The sequence below is a fragment of the Anthonomus grandis genome, chromosome 15 (assembly GCF_022605725.1).
Source record: "Anthonomus grandis grandis chromosome 15, icAntGran1.3, whole genome shotgun sequence".
In the NCBI taxonomy this organism is placed as follows: Eukaryota; Metazoa; Arthropoda; class Insecta; order Coleoptera; family Curculionidae; genus Anthonomus; species Anthonomus grandis.
The window spans coordinates 20870674-20894347 of NC_065560.1; the positions used below are offsets into that span (position 1 = coordinate 20870674).

Consider the following 23674-nt stretch of genomic DNA (forward strand, 5'->3'; position numbering starts at 1 on the left):
TTCGACAACATTTCAATGGAGATACTATTAAATGCTTGCCCAATTTTAACACAAAGCTGTTCTAAATTAGTAGCCTGTTCATTTTCGTGCCTATAAATTTGTTCTTTTAGGTATCCCCAAAGAAAAAAATCATTGGGGGCTAAATCGGGGCTTCCGGGGGACCAGTTAATAGTACCGTTTCCACTAATTGTTCGACCAGGGAAAGACGTTTCGAGAAATTGACGTACCACTAATGCATTATGAGCGGCATTTTTTGGCATTAAAGTTTCCATCGATAAAAAAGGGCCTATAATTGAATCACCTAAAATGCCAGCCCATACATTAACCTTTTGAGGGTATTGTGTACGTGTTGGTATGCTTATGTGCTTATTTTCCCTCGAATAACCCTGTAATGGACGGATTATGTTTACCATAAATAGAGAAAGAGGACTCATCTGAAAACAAAATAACTAGTAATAAACATTTCGTCCCGATTTGCCCTTTCCAATACTTCATGGCAAAATTCCATCCGTCTCTCATGGTCCTGTGGGAAAATTTCTTGGGTTTTTTGCAACTTATAGCACTTGTACTTATTTCTTTTTAAAATTCTTCTATCCCTTAAAGGCTCAATACCCGTTTCTTTGGCAATGGTTGTACTATTGCAAGGAAAGTTCATTTCAGCAACAGCACAAACATTAACCTCTCGATGCTCCTTTCTTCGGCTAGCGGTCTAACAACAGGTGGTTGCGCATGCGTAGCATTTCCTGCAATTTTGCAAGCACTCAAAAGTCTCAAACCTATGGATAACTGCAAAAATTGTGCTGCGTACGGAAATGGGCTGATTTTCGAACGTGAATGCAATTCTGCCTGATATTTCATCGACAGAACTGCCGGCATAATACCAGTTATTAATTTGCTTTTTTTTCCTCAAAAGAACACATTTTAACAAGAAAATAGCGAGCGGTTTTAAATTTAATCTTTGCTGATTAAGCAGGAAGCTAGGAATAAAAATAATGTTAAACGTTTAAAATGCAATCTCATATTGGCGGTGCAGTGTGGTGGGGATAAGAATTGTCTCGTTTTTCGATGAACGAGCGAAGAGCCGTGCGGCAGAAATATCAGCGTTGCCAAAGGTATTAATTTAGAGACGGCATGTATTGTGCCCTCTGTCTGTCTCATGCGGGCTCCATAATATGTCCCCTCTCTCTTATGCTCATAGACTATTTTCTATAGGCAAAAATTTGAATAATTATGTAATAACCTGATTGGCCTAAATTGGTGGAGTAATGATTGAGTTGGTAATTAATGCAATCTCTAATAATACCCAAGTCAGTATTGAAGGAAAGGATAAGCTCACCAAAGTAATTCCTCTCAACCTCGTAACTCACTGTACTCATAATTCAGCCGGGCATGAGACACTCAACCAAACTCCAGGTCCATGAGGTATGTCCGACCATCCAACTTGTTACTGTAAATTTTAAAATAATGATTAGTTATTTTTTACAATCAAGAGGAGGAAGTTTCAATTACTTATCGCAATTGCGGGAAGCTTACAATTTACTTAATACATTTACCTTACATAGAAATGAATATAGAACATTTTAGAGTATAAGAATTTTACACTTCACAAAGATAATTAAAGTCTTATGGAACTTATCACTTTATGAGACTAATTTAATTATTCAATGTTTGAGATTGACAAGAAATAATAATTAATTAATAAGTAAACAATATTTACATACTTTGCCAAAATCGCCTTCCCTCAGGCTCCTTAATTGGTGGGCTACCTCATGCTCCGTACTCTCTGAGTGTAACAACTTCCAGGAAGAATTAAATTTGCATGAAAAATACGATGCGAGGGAAATGGTTGGTCGCAATTTAGCACAAATAAAAAAAATCTAAGAAACAAATGACCTTTATAATATATCCCTATGTACAATTTGAAATAAAATACACTTACCGTAACATGGGGATACTTTGATCAATTTTTTTCTATATTTGGGATTCTAGCTACTCTAATATGGTTTTACAGTAATTAAAAATAACCTTAGCAATTGGTTTTATTTGATAACCATCCTACAAATAAATAAACTTTGAAAAACTAGATATTTTCGAGCAAAAAAATAAAAAAATCATGTGATCAAAGATATACTTAAGTTGGGGATACTTTGATCATCAATTTATTTTGTATGGATTTGTAAAGTAACCCCTTTTAAAAAGTGCCTTGAATTAAAAAAATGTTTTTAAATTGTAGATTTAGGCTATACAAAAAACAAAAACTTAAAATAAGACCATTTTATTGATAAAAATAGTTTTCTGTTAATAAATAATAGAAATAAAAAACTCGCTGTCTGAAATATTATTCAAGACTGTTGTAGGAAAACTATATCCAGGTGTAATGTTATCTTCCTGAGCTTTTACTGATGCCGTAGATATACTACAACCAGGTGCAACAGCTAACCGTTTCTTCTTCCTTTTTGGTAGTTTCGGATCGCCAAATCGCTGCTTCTTTAATATTGTAGTAAGGGCGCTTTCTACGTCAGCAGAAAGATCTATGGCATCGGTATCCCGGGGTAATTTTTTAAAAACTTGTTCTCGGTCTAGAGGGTAAATACCAGAAGCACTAAATGAACTTATTAAATTACGTTTGATCGCTGATTTTATTAAAGTATCAGAAATGTAGTTCAATGTCTTATTTAGAAGTTTAGCAAATGTGTCCTTAGGAACCGTTGAGAGTCTTAAGTTTTGCAACTTCCATTCTGAAAGTATAGCTCTCCAGGATTCTTTTAATGGCCTGAAAAATCCGACGTCAAGTGGTTGACAAAGATGAGTCGAATTCGGAACCAAACAGACGAAATCAATTTAATTTTCTGCACAAAACTTCGTAACTTCGGGATCCATATGGGAAGATAGGTTATCGCCAATTAAAGCCTTACGCCCATCTAAACGTTTTGCATGGGGAAGAAAACTGCTTAAAAACCAATCACAAAATGTTGCCCCATCTAACCATCCACTTGGTTTTCGGTTAAATCTAGTCCCTAGACTGCAACATGGCTTGTCACAGGACGGGAGTCCTTTTGGGCCAACCTCTTTTCAGGAGTCATATAAATGTAGACTTTTAAAAATCACGTATGGAGGTAATAGAGTCTTAATCTTAATTTTTTGATCTAAATCTTATTTAGATTAAAAAATCTCAAAATGAAGCCTTCTTTAAAAATACCAACTCTGAATTAAAGGTAATCACTATGAAAAAAATACTTAGAAGCTATTTGGCCATAATTTAGTGTGACCTTGATACCTTCAAGAATTTACAGTCAGTTTTTATTGAATGTAGAGCCTGTCGTTTCTTTGAATACATCGCTACAATTGTAATATATTCGATCATTCATCAAAAGACTGCTCCGAATTTAAATCATGTGGAAAATGTTGTGCCAAAAGCCATGAAATCAAATCGTATGAACAGACAAAATATGTTTCTATCGTTTGCAAAAAACACAATGAGAAGAATGTTTCTAGCTTAAGTACTGATCATTTCAATTTTAGTGTATTATATTCTGATTGCTTGTGCTGTGGAACATTAAAATTGGACCGCAATTGAGTCACATTTAGTCAAAATGAACTACCTAAGCCAAAGATGGAATGCTCAAAGTGCCATCTGTTAGGACATGACGCACAATATTGTCAAATAAAATGCCACGTAAAATCGAGCAGCTTTTTAAACAGGGGTAAGTCAACACCTATTTTAGCTGTTTGTTCGAATGATAATTTATATAATTGTTATTTTGTTCATTGCACTATAAATAATGAACCATTGCGTGGTTATGTTATGTTTTAGTATATCGACAAGCAAAAAAGAGCAAAATTACCATTCTTATGATTTCGAAACCTTGGCTGTTGTATGTGCTCTTAAAAAGTTTAGAGTATATTTAATAGGTATTCAATTTAAAATTGTTTCTGATTTATAAATCGTTACATCATACCCTTCTAGCGTGATTTCGTGCTAGGAATAGCTCGGTGAGTATCGATCAGGGTATAAAAAGTCAAGAGTTTTGCCTAAATAGTTTTGCCTAAAAGATCAGCGCTTATATCGAAAAACTGAAAATGGTAATAAATGGAAGAAGAAGGAGAATTTTAATGTACTATCATGATGAGGCTGGATATTTTGGAGCAGACAAAACCATGAAATTGATAAAATCTACATATTGGTTTGCCTCTATGAAAAAGAACATTAAAAATTAGCAGGTAAATTAACAGGTAGTCTCAACCCAATTAAAAAACACCCAGTCCCTATGGACACATTGCATATAGATCACTTGAGGCCATTTGTTAAGAGTGTTAAGAAAAATTCCTATTTAATAGTATTAATAGTAATAGTATTTATTGACGGCTTTACAAAATTTACGTTCAATAAAACGATTTCTGTTATCAATTTTCTAAATAATATATTTAAAATGTTTTATATACCTCGTAGAATAATCTGCGATCGAGGTACAGCTTTTACGAGCAAACAGTTTACAGAATTGTGCTTGAGGTTAGGAATTAAGCAAGTTCTGTGTGTTACTTCTACTCCAAAGGCTAACGGCCAGGTGGGTCGAACCAGGATGAATCGAACTATACTTTCAGCGCTGATGGCTTCAACCGTTGGAATCAAGCTGTAAATCGTGTGGGGAATTAATTCAACGGTTAATTCCACATCAGGGAAAGCTTCCTACGAATTATTTTTCGGCTATCGGCCAAGAGGTGATGAGGATGAGAAGAGTGAAGTGAGTGATAAGGATTGCTCAGATTTGACAGAATTGAGAAATAACGTTTTTCAAGTAATAGCTGTCAAACAAGATTACCAAAAATGAAATTACGATAAAACGCATGCGTCACCGATAAACTTTGGAGTTGGCGAACAAGTACTTGCTACGAAACCCAAGGATTCTAATGATGGTCAAATCAGAAAGCTTGAACCACGATTTAAAAGACCGTTTCACGTTACGAAAGTGCTTGATAAAAATCGTCACGTGATTAAAGAGTTGCCTGGATATAAAAGATCTAGAAAGTCCTATACAGGGGTTTGTCCGTCAGAACGCATGAAGTTTTTCACTAAAGCTGAGCTCTCTAACGAAAGTTGCACTGATAGTGAATAAGTTCATGTGTATGTATTAATATATTTTTTTGTGTTTTGATTTTGCAGATAAAACTTCACGAGGACGTAAAGAATTGTCAGGTTAGCCGACTATATCGCACCATCCTGTATAAAAAAGTACGTTGATTGAAGGAAAAACCTAAAAACATGGAGACTATCTGTGGGAATAACGAATGGTTATTTTTCTTGAGGCGCGATAAGTTTTTCTTTATATAGGTCTGTTTTTGTCTACCCAGATATATTTCTGTAATTTGGCCTTGAATATACTCTTCTTGAATTAAGTTCTGGCGTATTTGTATGTTTGGATTTCTTCGAACGTTTACATTAAATTGAAACACAAAAATTTAATTTAAATTACAGTATTTATTAGCCTGCTTGGTACCCACTAACATTAAATTTCCAATTTCATACATCAAATCTATTACATAAATCTGCAGCCTTTCCTCACCATCAACTTCTTTAAACAACGCTACTTCATTCCAATATATTTTTAAACTTCCTTTAACAAGCGAGCATGGGATACATATCTTATCGGCCAATGCTTTAAATAATAATGCCCGTTCACAATGAAAACCCATTCTGAGAAACCCAATTGGAATAATGTTGTTTCCGAGTTTTTCTTTGAGGCATTGAATATGGAGTTGATATTCGTGAATCTTTTGTGGCAGCGATAAATCATCCTTAGGACCACACAACAGAGTATCGACATATTCAGCAAGAAGGCGAATTCTATCTTCCATAGGGCCTTGCAAGAAAACGTCATATTTTTTAAGGTGATAAATATAACGTGGCAAGAATATATCTGTTGAGATTTTACCATACTTAATATCGAATACTGATGGACTCTGTGTTAAACTTATCCTACTTAATGTCGTAGAGTTTAAATTAGAATCTGTCGACTTTGAGAGTAAAGATGTAGTTGATTTTAAAGTTTCTTGACTTTCAGCTTCCAGTGTTACGCCTTTTCTTACTTCATATGAATAGTCAACCAAATATATAGTAGGATATGGAGTAACTTTCATCATTTCCAAAATTTCTATGAAAGGAAAAGTATCACACCAAATACCATTTATAACGTAAAACTTATTTGGTAACTTATCAGTAATTTCTAGTTTGCCGGTTTTGTAAAATTTCAGTGGGAGATAATAATTTATAGCCAAATTGTTAACTTTTTTCAATATAGGTATATTATACGAAATATATTCATCAAATGTCTTTAATACTTGTAGTAGGCCTTGATGCAAAAATGCCATTGCAATGTCTTCGTAGATAAGGCAAGAAAAAATAAAATATAAAATTTCAGTAATCAAATTTACATCTTTCAAATTTTTTAATTTGTTAATAATAATTAAAGGTCCATTTTGTAAAAAGAAGGTTCTAAATGCATTTAAATGATTAATAGAGGTCATAATTTCACAGCAAAATGTAGTTACTACAGTATTCTCCGATTCTTTAAATAACTTAAGAACTTCCTGAAGCAATTCTTTATGAATAAACTCCTCTTGGTATTGAGGATGTACCAGACATCTAAAAATAATTTCAATAATCATAAGATAAGTTTCCTCTGTAACTAGGTGAGCTTTGTTTAGAAAAAAATCCAGAAGAACAGGTTTAATCTTCTTTTCCATAAAAAGTGTTAAACCATTAACACTTCTTCGTATAAAATGGAAAACAGTTTTCCAGGCTATCTGATTATATGGATCCTCTTCATCATTTTGACGTTCCAAGACCTCAACCAAGGTTTCAGCAACAACTGGTGTTAGCATGTGTTCGCAGCAATATTTGTGTGCAGTCATATTGGAAACAGCTCTACAAGTTTGGTTTATAACGTCTTTATGCTTTAATCTGAAGAAGTAAAGAATCGATTCTTCCACAGACAAATCAAAAAGCATCTGCTGGAGATCTGGTGTATTAGTAATTTTAATAAATAACTCTGATAAAGGCAATAGATATCTTGGATGACAGTTCTTTACCCACTGACAGAGTTCTAAAAATTCTATAGACTCTACAAAATAAGTGCTCGTCTCTTCAGAATTTAGGCAATTATGAATTATATTGATTACTGTAGAATGTTGATATTCTTTTTGCTCATCCATTAAAATCTTAAACATTTTTTCCATAATGCCAAATTTTTTAAAACTCTCTTGCAGAAAGGGAAGACCATATTTAGTTAATTTTTCGATTGTTTCTAGAGCGAAATTTCCTACTTTTTTTTCTTTGTGATTCATATGCGCTATTATAATATTTGTGTCAAATTTGGAATATTCAGCAAGTGCGCTTAAAGCAGCCGGAGCGTCTATTAGTTTATAAAATAAAAGCATATTATGGTACAAGCTATTCACATTCTTAGCGCTTTTAATATTGTCAAACATTGGATTAAAAAGGTCTGTATTAAAAATTATTGTGGTTACTCTACAGGAGCTGGCTACTTTTGCAAGAATTTCAACGCAATATTCTTTAACGAATCCATCCTTATGTCCAATATACATGTTTGAAATTTCTAAGATCTTATCATCATATTTATCTTGATCAATCTCATATAAACCATCGTCAGTGCTAAGAACTACGGACAAAAGCCGAAGAGAAATCCTTAAAATGCAAATATTTTTGGTGAAGCTATTTAAGAGCTTGCTAACGATTCCACTTTTGATTAAATATATTAAATTATTATTATTAATATCTGCATATTTAGAGATAAAAAGCAAAGCTTCCAAGACAATATCATTTTCCGGGCTATCAAGCAAGGTTACAGAGGTTTCTACTTGCCTAGTTACGTAGCTTTTTTCTTTTAAGTCGCTCAGCTTACTTTTGTCCAACTTTGTGGTATCAGGTTTTTGTTTTTCGTCAACTGAAGTTGATTTGCCATCCTTCGATTCCATTTTTGAGTTTATTTTATCGTAAATATGAAATATGCTTTGGAGTTTAGTTTGACATATGTCTAACAAAAATGATTTTTTTTTGTCACAAACAGTTAAGTGAATGTTCGTACATGGTGCTTGAACAATTTAAGAACCCACCATTTTAAGGTAAGAAATTTATTTCAGTAGAAGGGGTACGGTGTATTAAACATTTTCAGAAAAATTAATCGTGGATGAATCATGGGTAAGATTGGTAATTCTGCAGTTTAGCGGCTTTTGTTAAAACTAACGAAAAATGGTCGGGTTTTTTACAAAATGGGTGGATTTGGATATATATTTTTCACTAAGAGTGGCGGAAAGCCAAATTTTATCACGAAGAGGGTCTTATCACGCACTAAATCACTCACTATGGGACATGAATAGAATAACGTCATTAGAATAACCCTGTATTCGATTAGTTTTGACAATAAACAGGTTACAACTAAGGTGAGGTTAGGTGTGGTGTTGCCAGTTCTGTCGTCAACTACGTTTTGTCACTCTGCAGCTTCAGCCTTGTCGCCAGTGTGGCTGACTCAAGTGGCGAATTCACTCTATACTCTTTAGTCACTATATTCATTAGCCACTCTAAATGTTAGGTATTATGCGTAAAATAAATTCAAAAAAACTGTTTTTACCTTTTCTTGTAACTAAATCTGTTATTTTCATGCAACAAACATACCAAAGACACCCATAATGTATTATTATTTCGGTAATTTTTAGATTTTGGTCCGAATTTAAAATAATATGATTCCGCAGTTTAGCGGCTTTTGTCAAATTTGGGGTATTTTCACCGGTTTTCTTTTTTAAATAGCTTAATTTTATCTGGAAAAAATTAATAAAGTGGCGGAAGGTGTATTTTGCAAATAGTTTCTTTATAAACAATGTGAAGTACTCACAAATAGAGGTAAACTGATTTATTTAAAATTTTTGCTGTTTTTTTTGCATAAATTAAATGACAGTCGCTATCTGTCAAATGAGTTGTCGACTCTGGGAGTATGTGTGCAGTGTTTTGGTTTGTTCCGTTTCTCTATCACCGCGAGGGCAACATAAGGCGCTGCGCACAGACCATAGATATACCCAACCCAACTCAGCTCAACGCAACCCAACCCAACCCAACCCAACCCAACCCTTTTTTTTTTTTTTTTTTTTTTTATAGAGGTTTGGGAAAATCTGAAAGCAGACAACCCCCTGGGCATTGTTGTTCCAGTCGTCCAGGGGAGTGTGGGGTTAGGAAGGCCAATCCTGGCATGGTCGCTGCCCACTAAAAACCCTACCCTCTTGCACCTTTTTTTTGGCATCGGCGGACGTCCCCAGGAACTGTCAGGGCGTAGACTTCGCATCTGGGAACGTAATATGCCTGTCTATCTTTCACTTCTTTCCATTTCCAATTCATAATTTGATTTGTCCGTCATTATTTTATTCACAAACTGATCGATCAAGTTCCAGTTTTGATTTGAGCTTAACATTTTCTCGATAATGTTTGTGGGACTGATAGCTCCAGTGATGTTATTTAGCAGGCTTCTTTCCACATTCCATTTAGGACATGCAAATAGTGTGTGCTCAGCATCATCTTCACTATTGCAAAAGAAGCATATAGGATTTTCTTTCCTTTTAATTTTAAATAGATATCTAGAAAAGGTACCATGGCCTGTTAGACATTGTATGAGGAAATAATTTGTTACCCCCCACTTTCTATTTGTCCATCATTTATGTCCTTTATTAAGACTTTGGTCCATCTTCCCTTTGTGCTAGTATTCCATTCTTCCTGCCATAAGCTTAAAGTGACATCCCTTTCGGCCTTTTTCTCTGCCGTCGTGGTTGTTCTTCCATATTGGAAAAGCCTGCTTCTTTCCTTGACCAACAGATGTAGAGGTGGTAGACCTGAAATGACTAAAAGGGTCTCCGTGGACATCGTACAATAGGCGCAGCACACTCTCAGTGCCATGGGTCTCTGGATACTCTTAATGGTCTGTAGGGTGCTCTGGTGATTTATTGCTTCTTCCCATACTGGTGCGCCATACAGGACTACAGACTGGACAGCCATTGCTACCACCTTTCTTTTATTTGCTCCTGGTCCTCCGATGTTTGGTAAGATTGCGTTGAGTGCTTTGATCACGTTTTTTGCTTTCTGACAGGTCGCCGCTAGATGTTTGCCAAACTGTAGTCTTCGGTCCAGCGTCATTCCTAGATATTTAACTGACATGGCTGGGATTATGTTCGTGTCATTAAAATTGAAGGTAGTATTCTTCTGCCATTTGTGCCCCAGAATGATTGCTTCAGTTTTTTGTGGTGCTATTTGCAATTTATTGGCCCTCATCCACAGACCAATGATGTGCAGGCTTTCATTTGTCTTCCATATCATCTCTAGGTCGGTTTTTGTTGAGACTATTAGTGCTAAGTCGTCCGCGTAGCACACTATTTGGGCTCCTTCTGGTAGGTCCACCCGCATGATGTCATCATACAGCTCATTCCAAAGAAGAGGGCCTAGAACTGACCCTTGCGGTACTCCCCCTCCTATTTCCATTTCGATATTTTTATCGACAATAACTGTTCTGTCGCTTAAGTAGGAGTCTATTAATTTGATTAAGTAGCGACTAATTTTTCTCTTCTTAAGTTTCTTTAAGATCAGCCGCCAAGATGCCGTATTAAAGGCATTTTTGATGTCGATTAAAACAAGTGCATGGTAAGTATCACTTCTTTGTTTTACAATGTCCTGGATTTTTTTTATGGCATGGATAGTGGATTTGCCTTTAATGAAACCAAATTGTGACTCGCTAAAACCTCCCTTTGCCTCTATTTCGCTTAAGAGTCTTGACTTAATCAGATTTTCCATAATTTTAGCCACTGAATTTATTAGACAGATAGGTCTGTACTTCGTTGATTCGGAATGATTTTTTTTTGTTTTTCTACAAGGACAAGTTTTGCACGTTTCCATGGTGAAGGAAATATTCCATGACGAAGAAAGTGGTTGAAAAAATCCTGGAAATATGCCATGTTTTCTTTGATAAGGTGATTGATTATCTCTGGGGAGATGCCATCTGGGCCTGGAGCTTTTTTTAGCTTTAGTCTTTCTGCAGCTTCTAGGACTTCTTGCACACTGAAAATATCACAGGTATTATCACAGTTAGGTTTATTAATTAGGCTATTATTATCACATTTGGTTTCTTGGTTTTCTTCTGGAAGCATAAACAGTTCTTTAAAGATTTTCACTTTTTCTTCTGGTAGTAGCACGGTTTTGGGTATTTGCTGCTTTAGTTCAGACATTACGATTCTGTATCCCTGGCCAAAAATATTGTTATCTAAATCATGGCAGACGTTTCTCCATGATTTCTTTTTTGATTGGGTTATTGCTTTTTTCAATTCCTTTTTAGCCTCTTTGTAACACCATTTCTTTAGTTCTCTTTCCTCTGGTGTTTTTGATCTGTGGTATTCCCTTCTTTTGTGTCTGCATTCAAGTATTTTTGCCTCTATTTCTTCCGTCCACATCTAACTCTAGGAGTGCTTCTCCTGTATGCCTGTTTTATCATTTGCTGGTATTTTTTTTACATTTTTGGGGTTCTTATTTACTGAAAGTTCTTTTTTAAATTCCATGTTCATTTTTATTTTGTCTGTGAAGCTATCTTTATATTTGACGTTTACTCTTTGTGTAGAGTGTAGTAATTCGGTTGCTAGGAAGTTGTGATCGCTCATTGTTTGTTCCTCAATGACTTTCCATGTGGGATTATTTTTCATAGATTTGAGGCAGACCATGGTCAAATCAATGTAGGAGGCGCCATTTCATCTGTTCATCGTGGGTAGTTTTCCATCATTTAGAACATAGAGCTCAAGGGCTTGGATCCATTCTAAGAGAAATACTCCTCTTTTATCGTTTACGTTTCCACCTTAATACGTATTTTTTGCATTAAAGTCCCCGGTGATCACAATACTTTTTCTACGGATGTTTCTTCTTATATTTGCTTCCAGCTCTTCTAGGTGTTCTACAAATTCTGTATATGGACGATTGGGACTAATATACACGCTATACAACACATAGTCTTTGGTTTCGACGTTTACAAAGCACTCGTTTTGGTTATACTTTATCACAGAGTATCTATTACTGTGGTTTATAATAGCGGCTGTGTTCTTTTCGTTTATATATATGTTTCTTTTTCCTTGGCATTTTCTATTGTTTGGTTCCGTTATTGTTATGAAGTCACTTTGATTTTTTGTAGCCTGTAGTGTTGCCATATCGTGGGCATGAATACTATTATTTGTATTAATTTGTAAAATTTTGAGATCCATAAACTGTTAAAACTTAACTAGTAATATCACAGGTATTATCACAGGTATTATCGGAGGTATTATCACAGATTTATTTGGTTTGGACGTCTGTTTCAGACTCTAGTTCTCGTTTTTTATTGGATTTATTTTGGCGGCGTTGTATGTTTAAGGCCCTTTTATAGGACTTGCATTTTCCGGATGCGGCTCTGTGTCCAGTCTCCATGCACAAAGGATATTCTTCTTCTCTTTGGCAGTTGGTGGCAACATGGTCCGTAGCTCCGCATTTAAAACAGGAGGTTGTCCTATCTATTCCCGTGCAGTCTTCGGTTTCATGGTCATATGCCCAGCATCGTTTACATTTAGCTATTGTTAAACGTTCTTCCATTTGACAATTAACTATACCAATTCCTAATTTATTGTCTTGCAATAGCTTGGCGGCATTTTTGTTGCTTAATGATAATGAAGCAGCCAGAGTATTTCCAGCATTCGGCCTGACTTCCCCCAGTTTGTACTCATTTTCCTTTAGATCGCCTAGTTTTTGTTTAATTGCGTCGATTATTTCTTCTTTTGTTGTTGTCACTTCCATTCCCTTGATATGAATAGTTTGGGGAAGCGCTGACGTCATTCCTCTGATACTAGTTCTTGAGCCAGGTATGTTTTGTCTAATTGCTTTTTGGAGAGCTAAGGCTTGTTCTTGTTTTTTATCAGTAATAATGAGGACTGAGCCATCCTTTGTTTGCCTGACGTTTCTTATGATGTCTCGAATCTTTTGATGTTTTATTGCCCGTTTTATTTCCAGTATAACGTCTTTGTATTCTTGTCCCTGTTTGTTAACTGTTAAGGCATAAGTTTCTTCCTGTTTGATTGGTTGCCTTTTTTCTCGGCTTTGGTTTGATCCATTGTGCTCTTGTATTTTTTGAGATGTTGTGTAGATAACGATCTTGGTGTTTGTGCCCTGAAAGACTGCCTCTACCATTTTCTGGAATTTAATCAGACTCATCGTTTTGATATGGTGGAGCGCTATACACTTGGCGTCCCGGTTAAATTCCTTAATTTTTCTCTCATAGCCCACATAATTCATTGTTATGTGTAATTTTTATTACTTGGTGTTCGATCTTCTTTACTGCACCTTCGCTAGTACGGAAGCTGGTAGATCTGTACAGAGACCCGTACACTTCTTTTAATTCCTCAAGCTCCGGATACTTGAGCCGGTATATTCTTTGGATGCTTTCTTGCATTTCCTTGTCTCCCTGTTCAACAAAGACAACTTTTATTTCTGACTCTCTGCATAGCGTAGGGTCGCCCACTTTAATCTGTGTATTAATGAATATATTTTCTGACCATTCCTTGTCCATGATATTTATAATATCATTGTAGTCCATTTCTAGACCAATCGTTTTGAGGATCTCTTTTGCTTTCTCAGCTTCTTTTTGTGTGGTGCAAGATTTGCAGCTACTAGCTTCTTTTACCTTATTTTTTTCATTTTTTAATTGCTCCTGTAGTAGTTCAATTTCTTTTTTATACCCCTCTTCCTGTTCTTGTTGGAGGAGTTTCTCAATTTTATTGTCTTGAATTACGCAGTTAAAAAGGGATTTCACAGCACCGAAAATGGTTTTAAGTTCGCAGTGAACATTTCTATTTTCAGCTATGAGTTTTGCCATCTCAAGCATCTTGTTTTTCAGGTCGTTAAGTTTCAATTTCTTTGATGCGCTGTGACAAGGGTGAACTGCTGGCCTTCCTTTTTTTGTTTGATATATTTTGTTCTATATTTTCAGTTGTTTTTTTATTACTTTCCATATCTCTGGTCGTGCTGGGTTCGGTTGTCGCTGTTGTCGTTTTAGGCGGTGTTCTTTGTAAAGAGCTTCTTCTTTCAAAAGGATTATATCCGGTCTGCGTTCCAGTATTATTCCACGCCTCAGCCTGGTTCCCTACCGAGGGCGATAAACGGTAAATTGCTGACGGTCGGGGTAGGCCCTTTTCATCACCTACGACGCCGACCGGTACTCGGGTGTCCCTTCCCTGCACCGTAAACTTTTCTCCTTTTGGTGTGCCGTTCATATTTGTAATAAGGTTCCTTGTTCGTTGCCAGGTCATCATCAAATTAATCATAATGGGAGTGGGATAGCGTTAACAGGTAAGTAGGGTGAGAATTAAGGATAACGTTTTTAGGAAGCGCTTCGTAACGCCTGAGCCGTCCTTAGCAAACAGACATCCAACCTCGCGCATACACAACTCGAAGCTGGATGGCTGTCTGAGCCCCCTCCACCAACGACAAGGTCCAGCGGCTCCTCGAGGGGGAACCCAACCCAACCCAACCCAACCCAACCCAACCCGACCCGACCCGACCCGACCCTTTGGGTTGGGTTGGGTTGGTTCTTAAATTGCTCAAGCACCGCTCATCAAATTTTGCGTATTTTTACAATTTTTTTAAATGGCCTAATTTTACCCAAAAAAAATTCAAAGTGGTGGAATGATACGATATAATTCGCCGCGAACATGTGAATTTTGATAGAACTTAAAAACAAGAAATTTTAAAAATGATGTACTCCTAAAAATAAATTTTCAATTCAAACAAATTTGTGTTATTTCCACTTTAGAGAAAGCCAGACTGGAGACAAGGCTTCAGCTGTAGAGTGGCAAAATGCAACAAAACTGGCAACACCACACCTAACCTCAACTCAGTTGTCACCTATTTGTTGACAAAACTAATGGTATACAAGGTTATTCTAATGATTAATCGCGTCCTATAGTGATTGATTTAGTGCGTGATAACACCCTCTTCGTGATAAAATTTGGCTTTCCGCCACTCTTAGTAAAAAAAATATATCGAAACCTACCCACTTTGCAAAAAACCCGACCATTTTTCGTTAGTTTTGACAAAAGCCGCTAAACTGCAGAATTACCAGATTCATGCTTTGTGATAAAAAATGTTCATATAAAATTACTAAGTGCCAAATTACGGACCAGCTGGTAAAGTTCCTGTGTGTTATCAGGCAGATAAATTTTATCCTCTTGGTAAACCTACTGGTAGCTGTAGGGGGAATTAAAACCAAATTTTAACCTATGGTTAAGTAATAGAAGGTTTACAGTTTGGCAACAACATAATTGTTGTGGCCGGTACAATAATCTTAAGAAAAAAAGAAAGATTAGTTATGAATCTCCCATCCTGAGAAAATAAACAAAAATAATGAAAGTGTTTGGTTTTTAATTTGTGATAATAGTTATAGGTGCTTGTATACTTGTTTTGTGCCAAATCCGATATTCTTTCTGTTACCACTAGTATTAATAGGTACGAGGGCGGGTCAATAAGTCCGTGACTTTTTGGATAAAAGACAGGTTTTTATATAAAAAGTTATTTTATTTTTCAACATAGTCTCCTTTGAGTTCTATACATTTAGTCCAACGTTTCTCCAATTTTTTTATCCCTTCGGAAAAATATGATTTGTCGAGGTCATCAAAATAGGCATTTGTTTGAGAGATGATTTCGTCGTTGGAGTCAAATCTCTTTCCGCCGAGCCATTTCTTTAAGTTTGGGAATAGGAAATAGTCACTGGGGGCTAAATCTGGAGAATAGGGCGGATAAGGAAGTAATTCGTAACCTAATTCATGGATTTTTGCCATGGAAACTGCACATGTGTGGACCCTTGCATTGTCCTGGTGGAAAAGAACTTTTTTTTTGGCCAAATGTGGTCTTTTTTCTTTCAGTTCCTCATTGAATCCATCCAATAAGTTGGTATAATATTCTCCATTGATTGTTTTCCCCTTTTGAAGATAGTCAATGTGGATTATACCGCGTGCATCCCAAAAAACGCCATGACTTTATTGGCTGACAAATCCACCTTTGCCTTCTTGGGTGCCGATTCACCCCGAGAAATCCACTGGTTTGACTGCTGTTTGGTCTCCGGCGTGTTGTGGTGGATCCACGTTTCGTCTACGGTGACGAAACGACGCAAAAATTCGTCCATATTGCGGTTGAATAACGCCAAACACTCCTGGGAAATTGTCACACGGTTGCGTTTGTGGTTGATTGTGAGCAAACGCGGCACCTATCTTGCGAAAAGCTTTCTCATACCTAAATGATCATTCAAAATTAAAACTACTGAACCATGTGAGATGCCTATGGCTTCCACAATCTCTCTCATTTTCAATCTCCGATCGGCTAAAACCATATCGTGAATTTTTTCGATTGTTTTGGATGTAGAGACCTCGACTGGGCGTCCAGAACGTTCGGCATCTTCCGTGCTTGTACGGCCACATCGAAATTCAGTAAAACACTTCTTCACCATGGAAATGGATGGTGCAGAGTCCCCATAATATTTATCAAGCTTAGCCTTGGTTTGAGTGATGGTTTTTTTCCGTAAAAAATAATGCTTAATGAGCACATGAAATTCACTTTTTTCCATTTTCTTCTCAAAACGAGTGGTAGTCTGCTATCAACAGCTGTCAAACACAAACTAAATGACGCAGCTTGTTCAAATTTTGACAGGAGCAGAGTTGCCATTTCCATTAAAGGGAGGGAAATTCAAAAAGTCACGGACTTATTGACCCGCCCTCGTATTTGCATTTTTGCAAATTGTAAGTATCTCACCAGACATTTTCCAGTGAATCATAGTACACAGCTTTTTAGAAACTGTATACTGTGCAGTGAATTTGGTAGAATTTTAATTAATTTTTTTTATATTATTTTTTTAGAGGATGTCTTAACCCCCTGATAAAAAAGAGGTCGGTAAACTTTTCTGAAAAAGAAGTTATTTTGCTCTGTAATTTAGTAAGCCAATATGCGGATACAATTGAATGAAAAAAAAATGATGCTACATCTTGGAAAGAAAAAAATCAGCCCTGGAAAAAATTGACAGCAAAGTTTAATGTAAAAAACCCTGTGTGAGGGGTGGTTTGAACCCTGAATAATCTTCTAACAAAGTATGAGGGTGTAAAAAAAGATCTAAGAAAAAAGTAGCTAAGAACAAACAGGAAATATTTAAAACTGGTGGCGGTAGTGTAACCATAACACCGCTTACCACCTACGAGAAAATAATTTATAATTTAATAACACCGAGTGTTGAGGGACTGCCTTCAAGATATGATGATGATAGTAAGTGACAGAATATGGTGGCTCAAATTTGACGTTCACCTATATGGAATTTGTTAGACGTATGTTTTCTTTTCATTTCTCAGTCACATAACATTGTCTTGGTGAGAAAAAAAAATAAAAGAAGAAACTTAAAAAAAAAAATGGTGATTGCAACAGGTTTTCAATTTAATTAGAGCTTAGTTATATGTGATCAGTATTACCAAAGAATTTATTCATTTAGTTAGAAACAGTTGTTTGTGATAACTGTTATGTTTATTATATTTTTGTTGACTTATATAACACTTAATTAAGAATTTGTTGATTTAGTTAAAATTTTACTTTGTATGCGTTAATTTAAGTTTATTACGTTGTTTACTTGTAAAAATCTTTATTAAAATTGACTGCTTTTTGTGGAATATGTATATATGTTTTATTATTGTGCAATAGAAATAACAAACAAAATTTATAATAACATAATTTATATATTGAAATTAATATCCTGAATTGATAAATAAATAGTTAATGCAATCTATTAAAATAATTATTAATAACGTACATATCTTCGGTGTTGATTATTTTGTTCTTCATGAGGCTGATTAACATCATCAGGCATTTGTAAATCATTAATGAGAGCCTCTATCTCTTCATAATTTTCTGGTGGCCACTACTCATTTTCTAATATTGCCAGGTTATGTAAAATAGTTGTTGCAACAATAACATCTTGTGTTAGGTCAATTTTAGTTCAATATTTTTAATAGCATAACCACTATCTCCTATTAATAAAACATTAGTTCATTATTTTCAAAGAGGGCCTTTAATGTTGAATTATTAAAAATTGTTACGTTAAAAATGTGGAACAGAACCGGACCATCTGGAAACACATTTCTTATTTTCATATTGTGATCACAAGCAACCATGGCATTTATTGAGAAGAACCCTTTTCGATTTCTGAACCATTCCGCTTGATCACCACTTGGGCTTTGGATTCTTACATGTGTTCCATCTAGCACTAAAAGCACTGAGGGGAAAGCTGCTATATTGAAAAATCCCTGAATAATTTCCACTGTTTCTTCTTCATATGGAAGTTTTACATATTCTCCTTTAAGAGAGCATATTGCCCTAGTTACTTTTTTATAATTTTACATGTTGTTGACTGATAAACACCTGAATGGACATTAATTTGGAAGCTTCCTGTAGTATAAGATCGCAAGCATATTAATAATTGTTGCAATGGAGTTAGAGCCTCATTCCTAAAATAAAATAATAATACATGCATTGATTAAATAAAAATTGCTTTGCAAAATTTAACAAGTGGGCATATAACTTTACTCAAAATTTGGGTGGGGATTATTTCAAAAACTTGATAAAATAATAAATAAAATTAAAAATTGGACTTATTGAACCACTTTGCAAGCATACAGTTTAATAAGAACAGTATTTTCAAAAAAGTTACTCATGGTGTCTATTTGAAACTTATAAGCCTATAGAGGTTGTAAGAAGATTTTGGGAATAAACTCAGGACTCAGCTTAAAGATGTTTTATGTAGTAAACTTTTTATAACCACACATTTAATTCAGTCACTTAATACCATTTCTTCTACGAACGTTATTTTACAGAATCCAGTTAACCCAGTAACCATCAAAATCTAACTGCCGTTAGATTTTGATGGTTCTGGTAGTGTCACCAATTTTATTGCGCTTGTAGAGGAGTTGGGTTAGGTTGTGGAATATCTTGGAATCAGCTGCTGCACTGAAGTAATTTTATTTTTGGACACAGCCTTGTCTTGGTATAGATCTACACGCAGTGTAGACTGCGTGTCTACACTGCGTGTAGATCTACACGAAGAATTTAAATGTAAACTTAGGTCTACCCATTTGTCGTCAGAGTATAAGAAGGCTATTTGGTGTGATATAAGAAATAAGGCTTTAAGGTTTTGAAGCGAAACTTGTTTCGAAAGTTACGTGAACCTGCATCCGAGGAAATGAAATATTGTATTATACACCGAAATTTGCTTCCTTTATTGCAGAATCAAGTTGCGCTTCACATTTTCACCAAAATTAGAGAATTCAAACCTGCAGAAGCACAAGAGATTGAAAACATCAAATCTTAAATTCAACGCATGCCACCTCCTACAGTAAACACTAATAATGTCGCCGAGCCTGAGCTGATGTATCAACGACCAAGAAACTCTTGTGTACACACTATGAATTCCTCAGCGCACTTTCCGAATTCTCGTAATTTCAATAAACCACCGGACCGGTTTGTTCAAATTGTTATGGTACTGGCCACCTGAGAAGTAGGAACTTGTCCACAACCCTTTCGAAGACACTGTTTTCGTTGCGGTCAGAAAAATGTGGCTACCCATTCTTGCTCAAATTCTAGGAGGTCAAGAAACCTAAGGGCGAACTGTTAGTTAGTCGAGACATCAGTTCGATTCCTAAGGTCTCGATCAGTAACCTAAGCTCCCCTGTTCTAGATTATGTCTTCGTACAGTGCAATACCGATTATCGTCCTCATCTTGAAGTTTTGATATTTGGTTTGAAATTTATTGGTTTATTGGATTCTGGAGCGAATTTTACTTCTATTGGCTTCAGCATATGGAATATATTACGATGATGAGATATACGAGTACAATTGTAACTATCGCCTATTTCTCAATAGTAAGGTTATTGATGCAATTGACTTACCTATTTTTTAGTATGACAAGGTTGCGATTTGCAATGTTTTGGTAGTGGAGAATTTCAGCTGTCCTTTGATATTGGGTACCGATTTCTGTAAAACTACTGGTGTCATTCCTGATTTCCAGAATGATTGTTGGTATTTTCGTGAGCCATCTCGGGAAATCTGTATCACCAAAGTTTTCCCCAGGAATCCTTAACCCCAGAACAGCGATCAGCGTTAAATAAATTGACTTCAAAATACTTTTTTTTAATAGGCGATAAGCTTGGTTGAACAGATTTAGTAAAACATCAAATTATTACTGGTAATGCCCAACTCATTCGTTTACACCCTTATAGATATTCACCATCCACTCTCAAGATTATCGATGAGGAGGTTGATAACAGGCTGCAACTCGATATTATCGAACCATCACAATCTGCCTGGTCTTTCCCTGCCTTAGTAGTACCCCTGGCCGAGGACTTTACCGCTTTAAGAGAATGTCGCTTAGATTGAAGAATGCCCCTGCAACTTGGCAGCGATTGGTAGGTACCTCATTGCGAGCCACAAGGCTTTGTTTATTTGGACAACTTTTCAGCAACATTTAGATAATTTGGAAGAGATTTTCAGAAGATTTTATAGTGCCGGTATAACTTTCTCTCAAGATAAGTGTAAATTTTATTGGTCCGAACTTAAGTATTTAGGATTATATTGTAGATAAAGATTGACTTCATGTCGATTCCGATAAGGTGACAGCCGTATTAAACATTACGACTACGAAGAACACTACCTAAGTCATCTGTATGGCGTCCTGGTATATTTGTTTTGTTTCCCAATTCTCAACCAATATTTCTCCCCTTACTGCTCTTCTTTGTGAACAGAAAAAGTGGAACTGAACTCCAAAATGTCAAAATTCTTTTCAGAAAATCAAAAATTCATTGGTTTACGCTACTGGACTTACTTGTTCTGATTTCTCAACACCCTTTTTGGTTCATTTTGATGCCTCAGTATATGAAATCGGTGCTGTATTAGTCTCTAGAGCTTGATGATGGTGAAGATTTCTGGAACAAAGTATTACCCAAGAATTGAAAACGTATGATTTTGGAAGAAAATCATGATCAACCTTTACCTAATCATAGTGGCTTCATAAAGACATACGAACGATTGAAGAGTCGTTATTATTGGCCGAAAATCAGAGCTGATGTCCATGCCTCAAAACTCAAGTTTGAACTTGAGTGAAATGAAGTGAAGTGAACTTTGAGTGAAGTTTTTACGGTTGATGGATAGTAGCCAGCTTGTTTGTTTTTCTCTTTCTGGTAAAGTGTCTTGTGGTGCAGGCCTACCAGTTGAAGCGTTTTAAAATTCCAATTAGGAATTTTATCAGAATCACTAGAAAGTTTATGTTATTTAGTATTTATTTGGATATTATTGATTAATGAGTAAGTCAATTTGAAGTTTTTACTTTCCGACCTATTTTAATGCTTAAATAGCATTAAAAGAAGTTGTGTCCATTTTTTAAATAATTAGATTATTTGCACATTCCTTACTTCCCTTCCCGGTTGGATGCCTACTTCTCTTCACATGAGAATTACTTTTCTGATAATTCTCTTGAGGGAAGAAGGAGAGTTGTTACAGGATTAATTACGCTTTAAACGAAATCTGAAGAATCCTAACTTTTATTCATTTGATTAAGATTTTATTGGTTAAGATATTTAAAAATTACCTTGTTATAAATTTTTCTTTTAACACTTCATATGTACGCGACTGCTGACTGAGACACCCAACATAATTAATATTGCCTTAAATTTTTAACAAAATTCGCCGAGATTTTTCATTAAAAGACTATCAATGCTATCAGTACTTTAATTCTTTGTTATTGTTTGCTAATATGCTGTGCCTGTAGAAGACTTTACAGCAGATGAATTGGTTAACCGGTTTAGTAAAGATGACGCCAGTGGCGCCGCGTATCGAATTATTCCGATTTGGTTTGTATCATATGTTCTACTAAGCACTTAATAGTTTATTTATTCCATTGGACCATACGAAAAAGGGTGGGGAGAGGAGGTTGCTCATTTGCTTACATCTATTTATTGATTTGCAATTTTGTTAATCCCTAAAGTGTAATTTCGTTGCAGTATTGCTATTTAGTGCTTGTGGTGTGAAAAGTACTTGTGAGTATTTGCGAAATTGGAGCTGAAGAATCAAGGTGAAAATTTACTAGTTAATAAAACCACTTTCTAACCTCCACAAAATCGGCATTATTATTGTTCTCTGCCGGGTGCTCCATATCAGCTGTTGGTTCTTATATTACATGTGTTTCACTTGTCAATCTTCAAGGGGAACTGGGCCAGTAATACCGAGTTTGTTTGCAGAAAGAATTGCTCATTTAAGGAAGTCAAAAATGAACTTTTTTGGGTACCCGTGCGATTTCTGCAAGAAAATTATTTGCAGAGATGGTGGTAGAGTTATTGTGATGGTGTCGAGAATGATGCCATTTGCTTATCCTCTCTGCAGGGAAGGTTTATTCAATATTCCTAAGTTAATAAAAAGAATAAACGATTTGGAAAACTTGGATTTGGAGAGAGCTGTCACATTAGATAAACGTATTGTTGAACTTGAAGAAACCCTACGTAACTTGCCTGTTCTCTCAGCAGCTCACAACTGTCAGGCGTCTGCTCCTCCTGTATCTGCTCCTAGCATGAGTCTTACGCCGGCGCCAATCGACGATGCTATCCTAAGTGAGCTGCATGAGCGCCAGAAAAGGGCCAACAACATTATAATTTTTAACTTTGATTCGTAAGATGACAGAGCTGATGTTACCTAGATTAAGAAGCTGCTGACTGACTTGTGCTAAACTACCGTCAATGTGCTGGCTGTTAGTAAATTTGGGAAGCCGAATCGTAACGAGCGTCAGGCTGTTAAGGTGATCCTTGGTAGTATAGACGATGTTTGGCTTGTTTTGAAGAACAAATTGAAGACTGCCGGTAAATCCTTCATCGAGACGGACATGACGGCCTGGCATTCCAGTAAGCTAGAGGCAGTCAAATCGAAGTTAAAGCGACGTAAAGAGGAAAAAGAAAGTAATCTTTATATAAGATACATTAATGGCTTTCCTAGAATTGCAGCAAAAAACTAGAATCGCCTTTATTTTCACATGTTAGCGATGCCCACTTAACTTGTTCTTATCAAAATGTTCGTGGTCTTAACGCTAAAGCCGAAACTTTTTTTCTTGCCGCCACTGCTCAGGATTTTCATACCATATGCATCACCGAGACATCGCTGAGACCAGTGATATCCAGTGGTGAAATAAGACTTATGGCGTTTACCGGTCGGACCGAAATGTTGAATCCGGTAATGCCACACGCGGTTGCGGAGTTCTCTGTGGAGTTTCTAAAAACATTGTGTCTGAAAAAATTACTTTGTGTGATTTCTGCAATAGTATTTGCACCCTCTATCGATGTTGGCTGTAAATTTACTTTTAGGTTTCAGATATTTTACATGATTGTTTTGTACATCCTAACATCTATCCCATATAAAATTTTCGAGCAATTTCTGGGTCAGATTGAAACATCTTGTCAAACTTGCATTGTCTTATTTATTTAATGTAACACGACGTTTCGGTTGGTAAGTATCTCCAACCATTATCAAGTGTAAACTGACAGCAAACTACTATTC

General features: G+C 35.9%; 1 protein-coding gene and 1 long non-coding RNA gene across 2 annotated transcripts; both read right to left on the minus strand.

Moving 5' to 3' along the window:
- Positions 1 to 1302: 1302 nt before the first annotated feature.
- LOC126745182 (uncharacterized) lies at positions 1303 to 2057 on the minus strand. The gene is made up of 3 exons (XR_007663455.1): positions 1940 to 2057; positions 1722 to 1877; positions 1303 to 1447 (listed from the first exon to the last, which is right to left on the minus strand). It is a non-coding gene; the product is annotated as an uncharacterized LOC126745182 (long non-coding RNA).
- Positions 2058 to 5456: 3399 nt separating this feature from the next.
- Positions 5457 to 8064, minus strand: LOC126745056 (uncharacterized). Its single transcript, XM_050452734.1, has one exon. The coding sequence runs from the start codon at positions 7990 to 7992 to the stop codon at positions 5458 to 5460; it is 2535 nt and encodes an 844-aa protein (XP_050308691.1). The 5' UTR covers positions 7993 to 8064; the 3' UTR covers position 5457.
- Positions 8065 to 23674: the final 15610 nt, after the last annotated feature.

Bases quoted from the DNA above. Each gene is read 5' to 3' on its own strand.
- LOC126745056 (XM_050452734.1), bottom strand. From the start codon at position 7,992: ATGGAATCGAAGGATGGCAAATCAACTTCAGTTGACGAAAAACAAAAA.